This window comes from Salvelinus namaycush, chromosome 11, assembly GCF_016432855.1.
Source record: "Salvelinus namaycush isolate Seneca chromosome 11, SaNama_1.0, whole genome shotgun sequence".
Classification (NCBI taxonomy): Eukaryota; Metazoa; Chordata; class Actinopteri; order Salmoniformes; family Salmonidae; genus Salvelinus; species Salvelinus namaycush.
In genome coordinates, this window is record NC_052317.1 from 18,722,652 (window position 1) to 18,740,368 (window position 17,717).

General features: G+C 40.4%; 1 protein-coding gene and 1 long non-coding RNA gene across 2 annotated transcripts; one reads left to right on the forward strand and one right to left on the reverse strand.

Moving 5' to 3' along the window:
• Positions 1 to 886: 886 nt before the first annotated feature.
• Positions 887 to 8,503, reverse strand: LOC120055889. The gene is made up of 6 exons (XR_005477730.1): positions 7,820 to 8,503; positions 6,589 to 7,716; positions 5,867 to 5,976; positions 4,982 to 5,243; positions 3,202 to 3,518; positions 887 to 3,062 (listed from the first exon to the last, which is right to left on the reverse strand). It is a non-coding gene; the product is annotated as an uncharacterized LOC120055889 (long non-coding RNA).
• On the forward strand, positions 8,406 to 11,918 carry LOC120055888 (transmembrane protein 68-like). The gene is made up of 8 exons (XM_039003924.1): positions 8,406 to 8,534; positions 8,985 to 9,039; positions 9,313 to 9,709; positions 10,034 to 10,201; positions 10,375 to 10,568; positions 10,785 to 10,845; positions 10,943 to 11,082; positions 11,199 to 11,918. Exons 3-8 carry the CDS (start codon positions 9,385 to 9,387, stop codon positions 11,301 to 11,303), a joined length of 993 nt encoding a protein of 330 aa, XP_038859852.1. The 5' UTR covers positions 8,406 to 8,534; positions 8,985 to 9,039; positions 9,313 to 9,384; the 3' UTR covers positions 11,304 to 11,918.
• The last annotated feature ends 5,799 nt before the right edge of the window (positions 11,919 to 17,717 follow it).

Sequence of the window (17,717 nt, forward strand, 5' to 3'; positions counted from 1 at the left end):
GTTGATGATCTAGTAGTACAATAAATCATTTGTTTCAAACCACAGCTCTCGGAATATATCATTAATTTAGTTATATTTGAATTATTATGATCCTTCCAATGTATATTAAAATCACCCAATATAAATACATCTCTGCTACTATTTGTGGCCTGGTCAAACCCAGTGCATAAGTCATCCAGATCGAGCTCTAAGGTGTCCTGAGGTCTATACACACATCCTACCAATATGGCTGCCTGGTGAGGCAGATGTACTTGAGCCCATAGTGCCTCTATTTGACATACATTAAGGTCATTCCTCCTCTTAATGGGTATATGATTCTGAATGTACAGTGCTACACCCCCACCATTCCTATTCCTGTCCCTTCTAAGTACTCTATCCATGGATGTACATTTTCCCATCATTTACAGATGCATCCAAATGCGTTTCAGTCAAAGCTATAATATGAATATTATTTATGTTGACCAAGTTAAAAACCTCATGTATTTTGTTAGGAAGGCTACATACATTAACCTGAGCTATATGCAACCCTTTCCTTATCAAGTGGAGATCAATAGATCATGTATTCATTATAGTTGAAGTTGTCATGACACACTACAACACAAACTCAGATTTAAACAATGGATTAAAATAGCCAGTGAGTTACTCTAGAGTCCCGATACAGTTGGATTCAAATAGCCAGTGAGTTACTCTAGAGTCCCAATACAGTTGGATTAAAATAGCCAGTGAGTTACTCTAGAGTCCCGATATAGTTGGATTCAAATAGCCAGTGAGTTACTCTAGAGTCCCGATACAGTTGGATTAAAATAGCCAGTGAGTTACTCTAGAGTCCTGATATAGTTGGATTAAAATAGCCAGCGAGTTACTCTAGAGTCCCAATACAGTTGGATTAAAATAGCCAGTGAGTTACTCTAGAGTCCCGATACAGTTGGATTCAAATAGCCAGGGAGTTACTCTAGAGTCCCGATACAGTTGGATTCAAATAGCCAGTGAGAGACTCTAGAGTCCCGATACAGTTGGATTAAAATAGCCAGTGAGTTACTCTAGAGTCCCGATACAGTTGGATTCAAATAGCCAGTGAGTTACTCTAGAGTCCCGATACAGTTGGATTCAAATAGCCAGTGAGTTACTCTAGAGTCCCGATACAGTTGGATTCAAATAGCCAGTGAGTTACTCTAGAGTCCCGATACAGTTGGATTCAAATAGCCAGTGAGTTACTCTAGAGTCCCGATACAGTTGCCTGTTGATATAAAGTTTATCCATCACCAAGGAGACTCGTTGATTCCGGGAACGCTTTTCCTTCATGATGGGATATCCGTGGGGAAGTGATCATTCAATCCAAAATCTGTGTTTCTGAGTTCTCTGCCCCAGCTCTTCACCATTTCCATTTGCTTACAATGTTCAAAACATGCAATAGCCCGTGGCCTTTTCCCAGAGGCCTTACTCATTCTATGGACTCTGGAGACAGTGACATTACGCACGATATCTGTGGGCAGTTTTAGTTGAGTTGACATAAAGTCTCGGACAGTGTCCTCACAGCTTTTGCTGTTGTCATTCTCTGGCATCCCTGAAAAGATTAGTTTCCCCGTATTGATTGACACTGTACATCAAGCAAGGTTTCTTTAAGTTGTTTGTTCTCCCTTTGCACCACCTCCACCTTGCTATGAATAGAGTCTACAGTACCTTTCAGCACTGTGTTCTCTTTCCTTAGATCATCAATCTGACTTTGGCTGAATTCTAGACTGTCACATAATGCATTGAGGTCCTCTCGTAGTATATCCAAGATATCAAGTTTGGCAAGCCTTTCATTGATGGATTTCAACAAGTCAACATCCATATCGTAAACCTCTCCCCACTCACGCCCTCTTGCTTGGGGATGGTTTTATGCCATCGTTGATACCGCTTGGCCAACTTGGCTTTGGTTTGTTGATTGGGTTTGTTGTCCTTAACAGTGTTTGAATCCTCTGAAACCAGCGACATGTTTAGTTCATAAGTATCTCTCGTCAATGAATCGTTCAAGCTCTTCAATGGATTCTGAAGCATCCAGCGTGTTTACAGGCAGAGTAAAACAACGGATGTATCTTTCCGGATCTGTACAGACCTTTGGTAGATACACCCCCCAATTTTTTTTTACAATTGTGTCATCACTAGGACTGTTATATTGAAATATTTCCTGCAAACAATTAACCAAGGGAGAGAAGAGACAAATTGAGTACAGCTCCCGGGGAGGAGAAACTGACAGGTGGGCAGATGCACTCGGAACAGAACCTGTGACACCTGTTTCAGCTGCAAGGGAGAGAGAGTAAAGGAAAGGAGAGACTCAAGAGTCATGAAAGAGTTGCTCTGCTGGGAGACAGGGAGAGAGCCTGATGCTGTCATGTCATGTGACACAGGGTGAAGTGTGAGGTGTGCTTCACTGGCGTCAGCACTTCTCCCTACAGACAAGAAGCGGAGTGCCCTGTCTGCCAGCCAGCAAATCCATGCACCCACTACACCACCATCTCAACCTCCCTGCCTCTCTTTCCCTCTGCTTCTCTGAAAACAACATGATGTTAGACTTCAAGAGCAGCAAAACTGTAGCTTTTACCTTGGACATAACAGCCATCCGTTTCTCAACTGAAGAGAAAGATAACATTCAGTCACCTTGAGGCAAATCCTTTTCTTTTCAGAATAAAGTGCATTCCTGATTCACATTTGACAACACTCCATTTGGGCTGCATGAATAGAAGTGGTTGGGAGACTACAATAGTTGTTCTCAAACTAGAGAAATATTAACACGTTAACAACAATAATAACGTAAAGTCGTTCCAAAATACGACTAACCCTTTCTGCTTGAGCCTGTATGAAGAAATTGGTTGTGTTTCCTGAAGTGTGTGTGTGTGTGTTCTGTTTGCTCTGTGACTCAACTTGTTCCAATTTGATGCCCTCATCGAACCTGGAGAAGAGGCGGTAGTGCTGGGCCCAGTACTTAGCCAGCTCGGGCTTCACTGCAATCTCAGCTGGCATCACTCCACATTTCCCTCTTTTCTTGGTATTATTGTTCTTCTATTTCTTCCCAGTAGCCTCTGGAAATAGGTAGTGCAAAAGTTGTACAAGACTACAACAATCAAACAAGAAATACACTAACGTAGATCTGACATGAATTGTTTATGAAGAAACCCTGGGTTAGAAAAAGGTCTAAACCGGCTGTTGACGCAAACTCACCTGTGTTATTGTGTTCAGGTGCTCCGGGAACTAAGTAGTCTGGTATGTCCAGTGAGTACACCTCTCTTCTGAATTTAATCTCATCATCCTTTTCATCTTCTATTCTGGTGAAGAGGTTCTGATGAGAGGGTTGCTCAGTACTATCCAACTCCAGAGGGGTATTCCCCCCTCCTATCTTCCTGCTCCTCTTCCTCCAGTCTTTCTTCTTTTCCCTCTGCAAATGGACAAGCAGGGCTCCCCCTGTTTGCCTGGTCAACTGGTGTGTCTGGGACAGCTGTGTCATTATCTTTCTGAACTTTCTGGAGGAATCTCTGAACCTGAAGACAGATCAGGACATGAGTGAGTGATCTGCAAGTACAAGACACAAGCATGAGCAATAAACACTAAATCAACAGAGAAGCATGACAAGTTTGACAACAAAATAATACTTTAAATAGGCCTAATCAGTGCTGAAGTCATTTCTAGCGGGCCTGCTGGATGATGGAGCCATTTGCTGCAGACAGTAAAAACGGCAAGTCTTGCCCAGAAGATCAACTCAGTGAGCTCATACAGAGAGATTAATGGAAAAGCACTGCATTTAAGACCTCCCACAGTGCGACACTACTTTATAATGTAGTAAGACATTAAGTTTCTGCTTATTTGAAGTGCTGTTTCTGCACACTCAAGTACTTTGACAAGTTTCAATTTCTTTGGGATAAGAAAATCCAGCACAGTCAGCAAACAGAGAAAAGCAGCATTTCCTAGCTTCTCTATTATGGTGTGAACAAGCATCTGAGTTTATAGCGACCAACTGAACCCTCTGAAGGTCAGCCAGTGATGTGAACTTCCTACATCAGCCGTCCAAAGGTAGTCTTACCAATGAAATGTGACTGACTCAAATAAGCGGATGATACATGAACTTTAAACAGCACGGCTACCCTTGAACCAGTGCAGTGTGCCGGCGCATTGTAAATAAATTCAGTCGGCCGAAAACAGTGGCTGCATGTTTAAAGAGATGCAGTGTGTCAGAGGGTGTCAGAGGAGGGCAGCACTGACAGGGGGGGGGGGGGTGGGGGGGATAGGAGGGGCTCCTGTGGAGTCTTGGCTGCTCTCCCATTCTCTCCTCTGCCAGTGGACACTGAGTGAACACTGAGGCTGAGGCTACAGGTAGCTGAGTTAGACATGATGCAGACCTCTCTGACAAAGCTTCCCCCGGTGTCAACCACAGCACATCTTCCTCCTCACCACACTCATCCATTTGCTAGTCAGAAGCTGCTATGAACTGTGGGTGTGTGCTATAACTGCCCAGCTACCACCCGGTTATTCAACCCTGCTGCCCTATATACATACATACTGTAGACATGGAATCACTGGTCACTTTAATGTTTACATACTGCTTTACTCATTTCATATGTATATACTTTATTCTACTCTACTGTATTTTAGTCAATGCCACGCCAACCTTGCTCGTCCTAATATTTATATATTTCTTAATTACATTATTTTACTTTAGATTTGTGAGCATTGTTGTGAATTGTTAGATACTGCTGCAGTGTTGGAGCTAGGAACACAAGCATTTAGTTAGATACTGCTGCAGTGTTGGAGCTAGGAACACAAGCATTTAGTTAGATACTGCTGCAGTGTTGGAGCTAGGAACACAAGCATTTAGTTAGATACTGCTGCAGTGTTGGAGCTAGGAACACAAGCATTGTTCTACACCCGCAATAACATCTATTGTGACTATTGGTATTGCTATCAAAAATAATTTCAGAATAATTGGTCAAATGTTTACAAGGCTTACTTTTTGAAAGGTCTTGCTCAGCTTGGGCTCTGTGGCATCTCCCTCTTCAGTAAAGAAGGTGTGCTTGTTGATGTGGCAGGATGCTCTCCTACCTCCATGTAGCTTCCTATTCCTCCCAGCCTTCCCACCCTGGTGGTGACTGGGGCTTAAGTCTGATGTAGTAATGCTCACGTACATGGGGTCGTGGCTGCGCTTTAATCACAGTTTATCCCAGGCTTCCTCTACAGACATCTGAGGGTTCTCCTCCACATCCAGTTCATGACTGTGTCAATCAATAGATCAGATGACATCATTAGCCTAACAAACAATCACAATGATTGAACAAGGCTACATCCCAAATGGCACCCTATTCCCTATATAATGTACTACTTTTGACCAGAGCCCTCCCCATTCGGGGAGCATGCAGAACAATTTTGTTAAAATTTCACAAAGCATTGTGTAGGCTTAATCATATATCAGTCCCCAATACCAGCCTTTGGGTTGGAATGGACCATGTGATTCTTACTGATTTACATCTATACAGATTCTACAGAATCTATTTACAGAATCCTTGGTTAATTGAAACATGATGGAGTGTTTATCATTGGACATAAACATCTCCTTAGATCAAACTGAAATTGAAAAAGACAGTGGATAAGCACTTTCATTCCTTCCCCAGGCTGACACTTTTACATTCAATGCATCATAGTCAATATTTTAAACCTTTACAGCTTGAAGCATAGTCCAATTCAAACCCATAGGAAAGATATGTCAGTCACTGTCAGCATATGGCAGCCAATTGAAGCAGTGATATTCAGTAATACTATATTGGTTGAGCAATAGAGGACAATACTGAAAAATGCAGCAAGGGATGGATATATAGATAAATTATGTCATGTAGCTTACCTCCGCTTTACTTTTGCAATTCTTCTATGTGGCGTTTCTTCACCATCACTATTAGATGCTCTTCCCTCACTTGATTCATTGTTATTTTTCTGGGAACACCCATCCTGTGTCTGGAGGGAAGAAACGTGTACATTCATTTATCCCTTCAACATTACATTCTACATTCATGTTTTCTGATCAAAAGGATAAAACAGGGAAAAGGAAGTTGGCATGTGGTATAAAACATGGCTACAAAGCCAGATAAAACAGATATTCTATGCCATATAAATGAGGGCAGTGTTGTGTTGTATGGGATCAGTCACGGACAGGATGGAAAATCCCAGAGAAAAGGGAGACGTTGAGTCAGGCAGTGGTGCGCGCCACTGTTCTCTATCACAAGAAGAGCCATTAAAAATGCATGGGCCTGTGTCACATGGTCCTTTCATTCAAAGGAACACATCTTTTGATTGTATTATGCATTAAATACTCTGACAGAATCAATGCACAATTTGGAAAAAGCCCAGAAATACAAGGACTAAAATACATTTTAAAAACGAGGTCTGTTGTACATAAAGTCATTTTGAGTAGATCATTGGGCTGCCTGGCTACTCTAATGACATTGTTGTTTGAGAGATAGAAATCATTGATATGTCAATATAGTTTCAGTCTCCTCAACGATACAGGATAGTTGACTAAACTCAAAAACAGAAAAAGCATGTATATAGGTTGGTGGGGGGACTCACCTCTTGACTCAGTGGGCTTGGTGTTTGAAGAGGCAGCTCTTTTGCAATTACCACCATCACAAGGTTTATCATCATTTCCACTGACATGGTCTGCTTGCTGTTGGCCCTAATCACACTGGCCAGCTACCACTGACAAAAGTCTGCCCAATCAGATCGATCACTTCACTAGTGCCCGCCTGACGTCACTTCAGCCTTCTTCCAAACTCTGACTCCCCTGGGTCACGACAGGGAGTCGGCTCTCCATCGGCTGTTTCAATGGGTGCGCTGCTTGATTAGTCAAGGACTATTGCCAATGCTTATATAAATGTGTCTATTTCAAAACAGGATATGAAATCCATGGTATGGAGAAGATTCCAGATGAAGGAGCAGCTCTTATAGTCTATTATCATGGGGCTATTCCCATTGACTATTATTACTTTCTGGCAAAGGTCATCATTCAAAAGGGACGGATTGTTCACTCAGTCACTGATTACTTTCTGTTCAAAGTTCCAGGTAAGATCTTCACAGTTTAATTTCCAAGTATCTAAATATAAAAGTGAGATGTTACATTCAGCCCTCTGTATCTAGTTGATCAGTAAATTGTATAGCCTACAGCTGCCGTAGTCCATTCTTACTACATGAGCTACTTAGACCCTAAAAGCAGGACCTTTTATTGTTCTCTGTAGGGTTCAAGCTGCTGTTGGAGGTGTTCAGTGTCATCCACGGGCCCCAGGAGGAGTGTGTGAAGGCCCTAAAAAGTGGCCACCTCCTGGGCATCTCACCTGGAGGCGTGAGGGAAGCCCTCCTCAGTGACGAGACCTATCCACTGCTCTGGGGGAAGAGAAAGGGCTTTGCACAAGTGGCTATCGATTCCAAAGTGGTACATATTGGTTTTTGTCTCCCGTCTTTGTTCTCACAGGATATGTCCCAAATGGCACCCTATTCCCTATATAGTGCACTACTTTTGCCTGGGAGGGTGGAGGTTCTGCTTTCCTCCTGGCCCCTCACTGAGATCAAATCAAACGCAGCCTTAGTGCTTTCAACAGTGGGATCATTCTTCTCCACCTGGAGTGAATGTAGCTCTTCTTCATCCAGATTCTCAGGAGCTGCTTCCCAGTGGATGGCATTCTTCCTCATCAACTTTGTCCCCTTCAAGAGAGAGAGCATCGGGGCAACATTATCTTTTTCTTTCTTTTAGGTGGACTCTATGGTGACGGACAGACATAGGCAATGTTTACTTGCTACTACGTACAGCTCTTTTCTGTGCAGAGGAACTTATGAACTCCACAGGCAGTCCCATGCTTGCCTTAAGTTGGGCTTCTTCATCGATCGGTCCATCCTCCTCTTCAGCCTCTTCATCTTCTGACAGCTCTTCTCCATGCTCATCCTCTGCCTCAGAGAGTGCAACAATAGGCAGAGTTACAGACAAAACCTTCAGTTTTCAAAGCTTGTGAAAAAGTAATCAAAATGCATGTCAATCATTAAAAGGTGTGAGGTATGCCCAATGATCTATACAAATTTACGATCCCTACACACCGGGAGAAAAAGAAGATAGTGAAAAGTGAAAACAGTGCAACACAGTTGACATTGAGTGTTGTACTTGTTGTGAGCTAATTTAACGTTACTTACTGTACAAAAGCTCTTGAGCACAATCAGTGTATTGTCCCATGATCATTTCCAGCCAAGCTCATTTGGCTAAAAATAATGTCGACAACCACATTCGATCTTCCATTATTAATCATCATGTGGTTCACATTTGCTATCTGATCAAATTCAGACATAAAATATACAAGCTAGCTAACATAAAGCATATTCCACTGCAGTTCATTCCACACAAGTTGTTTTGCCTCGATGACATTCGTTCCTGCTTGTGTCACATGAATAAGGAACCGGTTGAACAAAGAAGAAAATAATCTGTAATCTTCCTGCTATCGACTTTCCAAGGGGATCAAACCAGTGCTAAAAAAGTATGTAATTATTTCATAAAAATATGGTATTGTTATTTATGCAATAACTAGTATAGATGTTCATGCAGTAGCTGTACTAACGTTAGCTCGTTATGCATTGATGTCAATGCTAACGTAATTGAGGTCATTCAGCCTCAAGAACTAGCTAACGTTACCACAAACAGAAGTATATCTTTGTACCTACTGTGTAAATTAAAAGTTTGCTAGGTAATCGAGGGAAATGCGATTCATAATGAGCAGCTTTTTCATTATTGTGTCAGGTTTGCTAAGGTGTCTAGTTTTAAATTGGACTTTAAAGTTGTAGCTCACTAGCTAGTATGTTATTCGCTAGCTAGCTAGTTATTACAGCGCGTTAACGAGTGGTGTCAAGACAGTACACAGCTAACGTAGCTAGCTAACTCAGCTGTCACAAGTGGTGAATGAATGGCATTTACTTTCATTTGTCTTTAGAGTCTGGCCCTGGAATGATCTGTCCCCAGTATTATTTACGCTGGAAAAATAAAAGGTTTGTGAAGTATTACCTTTTAAGAACTTATAGCTAGCTAGCTACATTTTATAATTTTTCATTCAGTGATGCTGCAAATACCATTTGATTACTTGCTATTTGGGTTGTTTATCAAATAGCTGCACTTCATCTAGCTAATTGTTAATTTATGCATGCTGATTTCATTATTTGTATATTAACCAGCATGTGTAAAACATGCTCTCATTGTAATTTGATTTACTTTAATGTATTGCTATTGTACATTAGCCATCTTCTCTCCATTCTATATTTCAGTCCTGCCCATTGGCAGATGGTGTCCTCATTCGACTTGGCTTCCTTTGGGAGAGGCTAACTGTGGCAGGCAGTATGTCAAATGGGAACGAGTCCTGCATGTTTGGTGATGGAGATGATTTTCTAGCCTGCCTCTTTCACACATTTGAGGAATGGTCAGGACTAGGACCCCTGGAAGACTATCTGAGCTATCTGGAGTACCTGGCCTGGGTTTTCACCCCTCTGGTTGTCGTTTTCATCATGCCCTTCCTCATTGTGATCTTCCTCTACCTTTCCATCCTCTTCCTCCATGTGTACAAACACAAGAACCAGCTCAGGGAGGCCTACTCCAACAACCTGTGGGATGGTGCTAGAAAAACGCTGGCAACATTATGGGATGGCCACGGGTTCATCTGGCACGGTATTTATACAAGTGGCGAAGTGGTCTAAGGCACTGCATCACTACAGACCCTGGTTCGTTTCCAGGCTGTATCACAACCTGCCGTGATTTGGAGTCCCATAGGGCGGCGCACAATTGGCCCAGCGTCGTCCGGGTTAGGATTTGGCCGGGGTAGGCCGTCATTGTAAATAAGAATTTGTTCTTAACTGACTTGCCTAGTTAAATAAATATTGTGTGTATGCCAGGGGATGTTGCAGGGTGTTTGTTTATTGCTTTGTTTACTTCTGTTTTACCATGACAATGACTATTGCCAATGCTTATATAAATGTGTCTATTTCAAAACAGGATATGAAATCCATGGTATGGAGAAGATTCCAGATGAAGGAGCAGCTCTTATAGTCTATTATCATGGGGCTATTCCCATTGACTATTATTACTTTCTGGCAAAGGTCATCATTCAAAAGGGACGGATTGTTCACTCAGTCGCTGATTACTTTCTGTTCAAAGTTCCAGGTAAGATCTTCACAGTTTAATTTCCCAGTATCTAAATATAAATGTGAGATGTTACATTCAGCCCTCTGTATCTAGTTGATCAGTAAATTGTATAGCCTACAGCTGCCGTAGTCCATTCTTACTACATGAGCTACTTAGACCCTAAAAGCAGGACCTTTTAATGTTCTCTGTAGGGTTCAAGCTGCTGTTGGAGGTGTTCAGTGTCATCCACGGGCCCCAGGAGGAGTGTGTGAAGGCCCTAAAAAGTGGCCACCTCCTGGGCATCTCACCTGGAGGCGTGAGGGAAGCCCTCCTCAGTGATGAGACCTATCCACTGCTCTGGGGGAAGAGAAAGGGCTTTGCACAAGTGGCTATCGATTCCAAAGTGGTACATATTGGTTTTTGTCTCCCTTCTTTGTTCTCACAGGATGTGTCCCAAATGGCACCCTATTCCCTATATAGTGCACTACTTTTGACTGGAGCCCTATAGGGAATAGAATGCCATTTGGGGACAGACAGTACATGTCACTTCTTACTCTCACACAGGAGCATAACTTTATCTGAAATCATCTTAGATATTTAATGTCTTCTTTAAAATTTTCAGCCAATAATTCCGATGTTTACTCAAAACGTCAGGGAAGGATTCCGATCTCTCGGACGGTTAAGTATGTATGCTTAACTATTAATTTTAATTGCAGTGTAACTTATTTTATTTAAACCTCATTATAGCTCAAATTAACGTGAACATTTTATATTTCTCAGGCTTTTTCAGATGGTCGTATGAAAAGTTCCGCGTGCCGATGGCCCCTGTCTATGGGGGATTTCCTGTGAAGTTTCGTACATACCTAGGCAACCCCATCCCATACGACCATAACATTAGTGCAGCAGAATTAGCTGAAAAGGTAAGTCATTATGCAACTGTAATTTAATGGTTACTTACTGTCTGACATGTAGAGCACACAAAAGTCAAATGATTGGGAAAGATGGGGTCAGAGAATTTTCCTTTTCTTATTTGCAGACACAGCAAGCAGTTCAAGCACTCATTGACAGACACCAAATAATTCCTGGGAATGTCCTTCGAGCATTACTAGAGCGATTCCACAGCAGGCATAAAGACAAATAAATATCCTTTTGAATAGCCTTTTGTTAGTTAAATGAAGCAGTTACTTGTTTTTAAGACAAACTGTTTGAGTATTATCATGTGATCAATTGAATGTTTAACTGATTCCCGGTTTCTGTTATTTCACTATATTAGTACTTTTTCCACTCAGTTTGTCACAAACCAAGTACAGAAAATAAGGTAAATTGTAAAGGTGTCATATAGCCTACAAGTGTCATTTATAATGGTTAATGTCAAATGTGCAAATTGAAGACATTTGTGCATTGTTGTATGATTCCACAATTGATTTGCACAAATTGTTCAAAGTTCCACTGGCAACAATTTCAATTTAAGAGGCCTTTCTTTTGTTTAACAACTGCAAATATTGGAACAATATAGCAATTGATATACAGGGAACAATATAGGTATGGAGACTGGGCTGTGTTATTTTCTTTCGTCTGTGTAGAATGTTTGCCTTTTGATTGAAATAATTATATAATTTCTTTCATTTGTACATTGTTGTATTATGTAGGTATGTACTGTAGCCTATGCACTTTTAAAACCTATTGAGGTCCATTGTCAGTGTGATTCAAGACGGAAATTATTTGTAATGTTACAATAAACATGTTTTAATGAGTGTTGCTGGTTACAAGTAATTCCTTTAAAAATACTCTTTATACACTGAACAAAAATTTAAACACAACATATAAAGTGTTGGTCCCATGAACTGCAATAAATGAAAACAGAAATGTTCTATATGTACAAATAAAATAAAAAATGTACATCCCTGTTAGTGAGCATTTCTTCTTTGCCAAGGCAATCTATCCACGTGACAGGTGTGGCATATTAAGAAGCTGATTAAATAGCATGATCATTACACAGATGCACCTAAAGGCCACTCTAAAATGTGCTGTTTTGTCACAAAACCCAATGCCACAGGTGTCTCAAGTTTTGAGGGAGTGTGCAATTGACATGCTGACTGCAGTAATGTCCACCAGAACTGTTGTTAATTTCTTTACTGTTGTTAATTTCTCTACCATAAGCTGCCTCCAACGTCTTAGAGTTTGGCAGTTCATCCAACCAGCCTCACAACCGCAGACCACATGTATAGTGGTGTGTGGGTCAGCGGTTTGCTGATGTCAACGTGAACAGAGTGCCCCGTGGTGGTGTGGTTATGGTATGGGCAGGCATAAGCTACGGACAACAAACACAATTGCATTTTATCGATGGCAATTTGAATGCATAGAAATACCGTGATGAGATCCTGAAGCCCATTGTGAGGCCCATTTTTTTAAGGTGTCTGACTAACAGATGCATATATATTTCCAGTCATGTGAAATCCATTGATTAGGAACTAAGTTATTTATTTCAATTGACTGATTTCCTGTAACTCAGTAATCTCTTTGAAATTGTTGAATGTTGCGTTTTATATTTTTGTTCAGTACTCTTAAATGCAAATGGAGCCACAGACAGCCATTTCAAGATACAGTATTTGGGAAGTGGTTTCAAACAGAATATACAATTTTCTTGAATAAAACCTCTGGGTAACTTTTCTGCACTAGTGGTTTTCAGGGTTGTAATGCTTCAATAAGAATGATCAAGTAATTATTTCTGGCATATACGTCAAATGTAACTAATGTTAAAGTTCACTGTAATGTGTAGCCTATGATAAAACCCATTTAGTGTATTTTTCTGTACTAAGTTGTTGAATAAAAACACTGCCCACTGATGCCAATCCAAAGGTGAGAATTACATAATATATCCAATAAAGAATGATGGGATTTCTTCAATGGCTTTTGGGGATATTTCTCAGCAGACAAACTCCATCACACTTACATCTCACAGTGATGAGCAACACCACAAACTCAGTGTTATACTACATTGTTACTACTCTTAAGAACAAAGCGAAACTGTTTTGGTTTATCTGCAGAGATGCTTAGAGCTCAAACTCAGGCCTGCAAAGATCTGAGTAATGGAACACTGTTGGCATCCACATCACATATTGTACAGCTTATTTCAGTCCAGTACTGTCTAGTTATGAGGCTTTGACACCTGTACAGCTCTCCCTGCCTGTCCTGTGTCATATCCTGTTCACCTATTCGCCTCTGGTGGGCTGCAGTAGCCACTGGTTGTGTCCCAAATGGCACCCTATAGGGCCCATAGGGTCTGGTCAAAAGTAGTACACTAAATAGGGAATAAGGTCCTATTTGGGACACATACATTGTCAATGGATACAGCCTCTTCAATAATGAATGAAGAGGTAAATTGCACCTATTATCTAGTATGTCATCATGCAGAATGTACATTTTACCCACACCTACCTATTTGCATACTGTATACACACAGTATTCAAAGCCAAGAACTCAATGCACTTAAATGTATCGGTGTGTAAATGTGCTGATCTTTTGTTCATTCACTGCCCATTCTGCAAACACTGCATTATATCAATAACAATGCTGTTGGAATGCTGTATAACCAGTGGCTCTAGTGAAAATATATGAATCATGGTATAATACATTACCATTATATCCATATCTTTAGAGTTGCATGCACATAATGTGACAACCTGTGTTAACAAAACACAAATTAACTAAGTGGAGGCTGAAAAAATGGCCACAGTGTACTTTATTAAATTAATTTAGGTACTTTGTGTTGCATTAGAATCAAATAAAAATTTACAAAAATCCAATATATACAAAAATGTCATGTTCTGTTTTTACTGTTCAATTTACAATACCATTAGTTTAATTCTGATTTAATGCAGTCCAAGCACTTCAGACTTTCATTACACAATGCAACTTAAAATACCAATAATTAACAGTTTTTTTGTTTTTTTGCATTTTTGTCATTTAATACATCACATACACCACACTATTTTAATCTGTATTACTTCATATGTAACTGCCGTCTTGTGGCGGCGACCTCCAGTCAACAGACACCCTTCACAATCAGGACTCTGAGAGGAATGTTCTTTTAACATGTACATTTGCATACATTTATTTACAGTTATATAGTTTGTTTTTCAATTACTATTGTGATCTTCCATTTGCAACTGAGACACTAATGACATCTGTACACTATGCTTTAGAAGTTAACAAAATGGAATGACATTCCTATGTTCATTTGTTACTGTGCTTGTACTAATGTTATATTGGCTACAGTAGGGCTGGAATAGTATGATACAATACATCATTGCTATTTGTCTACATTACTAGTATCTAATGTTGATGAATACCTCAAAACAAAACTCAACCCCCAATAATGGATCCAAATCAATACATAATATTAGTAGTTCCTTTTGTTAGAAGTCTTCAGTATGACCTGCTACAAGAAAGACAATTTAATTTCCTGGGTCAAGGGTTCTCATTTAAACTGTGAGCTTAATAGGTCTATCTTGCATTGTGGATAATTATATAATAGTATAAGCACAGTAACTGTATAGAAACACATTGCTATTGGGCCGTGAACAGAGAACTTTGATAAACCTAGAGACCTCACACCACTTTGATCATCATAACCACAAAACCAGAGGACAAAAACAAATCCTTATGAGATTGAAAGAAATTAAACAAAAGCATAGAAATATTTTCTTAAGGCAAACGAAACAGATATAGGCCTAAGCAGCTTAAATAGTCACAACCATGAATTCCTCTTAAACAATGAAGCGGGTTTGTTGACAAGTGCATTTTCCTGTTGTCTCAGTCTGCTTGCTGATGCACTTACAGTGGTAAACAGAATAGCATCCACCATCAAAACACTGAACGCCTTATCATTTGTTTCACATTTGGATTTATGCTCTTGGTAAGAAGATCAGTACAGTATCATGTATCAATGACGTCAGAGGAGGGTATTCTGTTCAGAAACCAAGTTGAGGTAGGTATATGTACAATTTACACACTTTTTCAGAGATGATGATGAACAAGGGTAGTCTGAGATTCATCCCTGGATGTGCTAAAACATTTATTTATTTTTATTAAAGAATAAGACGCCTTCCTGAAAAGTGTTTCTGTATAGATGGGTTTTACAGATGGTGTAATAATAATTTCATCATTATCACCCACAAGACCAAAGGAGATTTTCCCACTCCGTTGTGACAACAGGGAATGTATTTTTGATGTACTAATAATGACTCTTTTGACCTTTCCTGACACTCTGCCCTATAAAAGTGACTGACACATATTCATATTTGACCCTAAGCTCAACACTACTTTTTTTCTAAAGATAGAAATAGTAGAACATTGGCTAGATTGTAAGTCTCGCACAAGTCTCGTATTTTTACAGTGCCTTGCAAATGTATTCATCCCCCTTGGCGTTTTTCCTATTTTGTTACATTAAAACCTGTAATTTAAATTGATTTTTATTTGGATTTCATGTAATGGACATACACAAATAGTCCAAATTGGTGATGTGAAATTTAAAAAATGTAAAACGGAAAAGTTGTGTGTGCATATGTATTCACCCCCTTTGCTATGAAAGCCCCTAAATAAGATCTGGAAGCAACCAATTACCTTCAGAATTCACATAATTAGTTACATAAAGTCCACCTGTGTGCAATCTAAGTGTCACATGATCTCAGCATATATACACACACCTGTTCTGAAAGGTCTCAGAGTCTGCAACACCACTAAGCAAGGGGCACCATGAAGACCAAGGAGCTCTCCAAACAGGTCAGGGACAAAGTTGTGGAGAAGTAAAGATCGGGGTTGGGTTATAAAAAAAATATCTGAAACCTTCAACATCCCACGGAGCACCATTAAATCCATTATTAAAAATGGAAAGAATGTGGCACCACAACAAACCTGCTAAGAGAGGGCCGCCCACCAAAACTCACAGACGAGGCAAGTAGGACATTAATCAGAGAGGCAACAAAGTCCAAAGATAACCCTGAAGGAGCTGCAAAGCTCCACAGCGGAGATTGAAGTATTTATCCATAGGACCACTTTAAGCTGTACACTCCACAGAGCTGGACCTTACGGAAGTGTGGCCAGAAAAAAAGCCATTGCTTAAAGAAAATAAGCAAACACGTTTGGTGTTCGCCAAAAGGCATGTGGGAGACTCCCCAAACATATGGAAGAAGGTACTCTGGTCAGATGAGACTAAAATTGAGCATTTTGGCCATCAAGGAAAACGCAATGTCTGGCGCAAACACAACACCTCTCATCACCCTGAGAACACCACCCCCACAGTGAAAAATGGTGGTGGCAGTATCATGCTGTGGGGATGTTTTTCATCGGCAGGGACTGGGAAACTGGTCAGAATTGAAGGAATGATGGATGGCGCTAAATACAGGGAAATTCTTCAGGGAAACCTGTTTCAGTCTTCCAGAGATTTGAGACTGGGACGGAGGTTCACCTTCCAGCAGGACAATGACCCTAAGCATACTGCTAAAGCAACACTCGAGTGTTTAAGGGGAAACATTTAAATGTCTTGGAATGGCCTAGTCAAAGCCCAGACCTCAATCCAATTGAGAATCTGTGGTATGACTTAAAGATTGCTGTACACCAGCGGAACCCATCCAACTTGATGGAGCTGGAGTAGTTTTGCCTTGAAGAATGGGGGAAAATCCCAGTAGCTAGATGTGCCAAGCTTATAGAGAAATACCCCAAGAGACTTGCAGCTGTCATTGCTGCAAAAGGTGGCTCTACAAAGTATTTACTTTTGGGGGGGGGGGGGGGGGGGGGGTGAATAGTTATGCACACTCAAGTTTTTTTGTCTTATTTGTTTGTTTCACAATAAAACATATTTTGCATCTTCAAAGTGGTAGGCATGTTGTGTAAATCAAATGATACAAACCCCCCAAAAAATCAATTTTAATTCCAGGTTGTGAGGCAACAAAATAGGAAAATGCCAAGGGTGATGAATACTTTCGCAAGCCACTGTAGAGGTGGTGTACTGGGTGAGTCCAGTGGGTGTTAATTTGGATGGGACTGACAGCAGTTGTTGTATCTGTACATTTTTCGCAATATACATGAATACTGAGGAAACCTATGTGGATATCACTGGATGAGGACACAGTCAGACACACCACTATTCTGAAAAACAAGACTCGCGTTGTCTATTTGTGGCCGTGACCCCAATAAATCATCAACACTGGGACTCTCACTGAAAATGAAAATAGCAGTTGAAAGCAAATAATGGGATGATAAAATCTCATGTTAACATGGATCAGATTGACTAAAGGAAAGCAACACAAGCTAAAGACGTGCAACGTGACATTGAGAGAATAATTTACTACATGTTTTATTGATGAGGAGATGGAACCAGGCCAAGTGACCTTCAATGATTGACTAGTTAATGATGAGCAATTCATTTGACCTCTTTAAGTGTATCATCAATAGCAGACCTAAATAAGAGATCCCAAGATAAAATAGAACAAAAGCACCAGTGTTGTGCCATTCATGATAATTTGCTCATTTCTAAGCCTGTGCTTTCTTGATT

Bases quoted from the DNA above. Each gene is read 5' to 3' on its own strand.
- LOC120055888 (XM_039003924.1), top strand. From the start codon at position 9,385: ATGTCAAATGGGAACGAGTCCTGCATGTTTGGTGATGGAGATGATTTT. The intron at 9,710-10,033 runs GTATTTATACAA...ATTTCAAAACAG, and splicing joins CCACGGGTTCATCTGGCACG to GATATGAAATCCATGGTATG. The intron at 10,202-10,374 runs GTAAGATCTTCA...TGTTCTCTGTAG, and splicing joins CTTTCTGTTCAAAGTTCCAG to GGTTCAAGCTGCTGTTGGAG.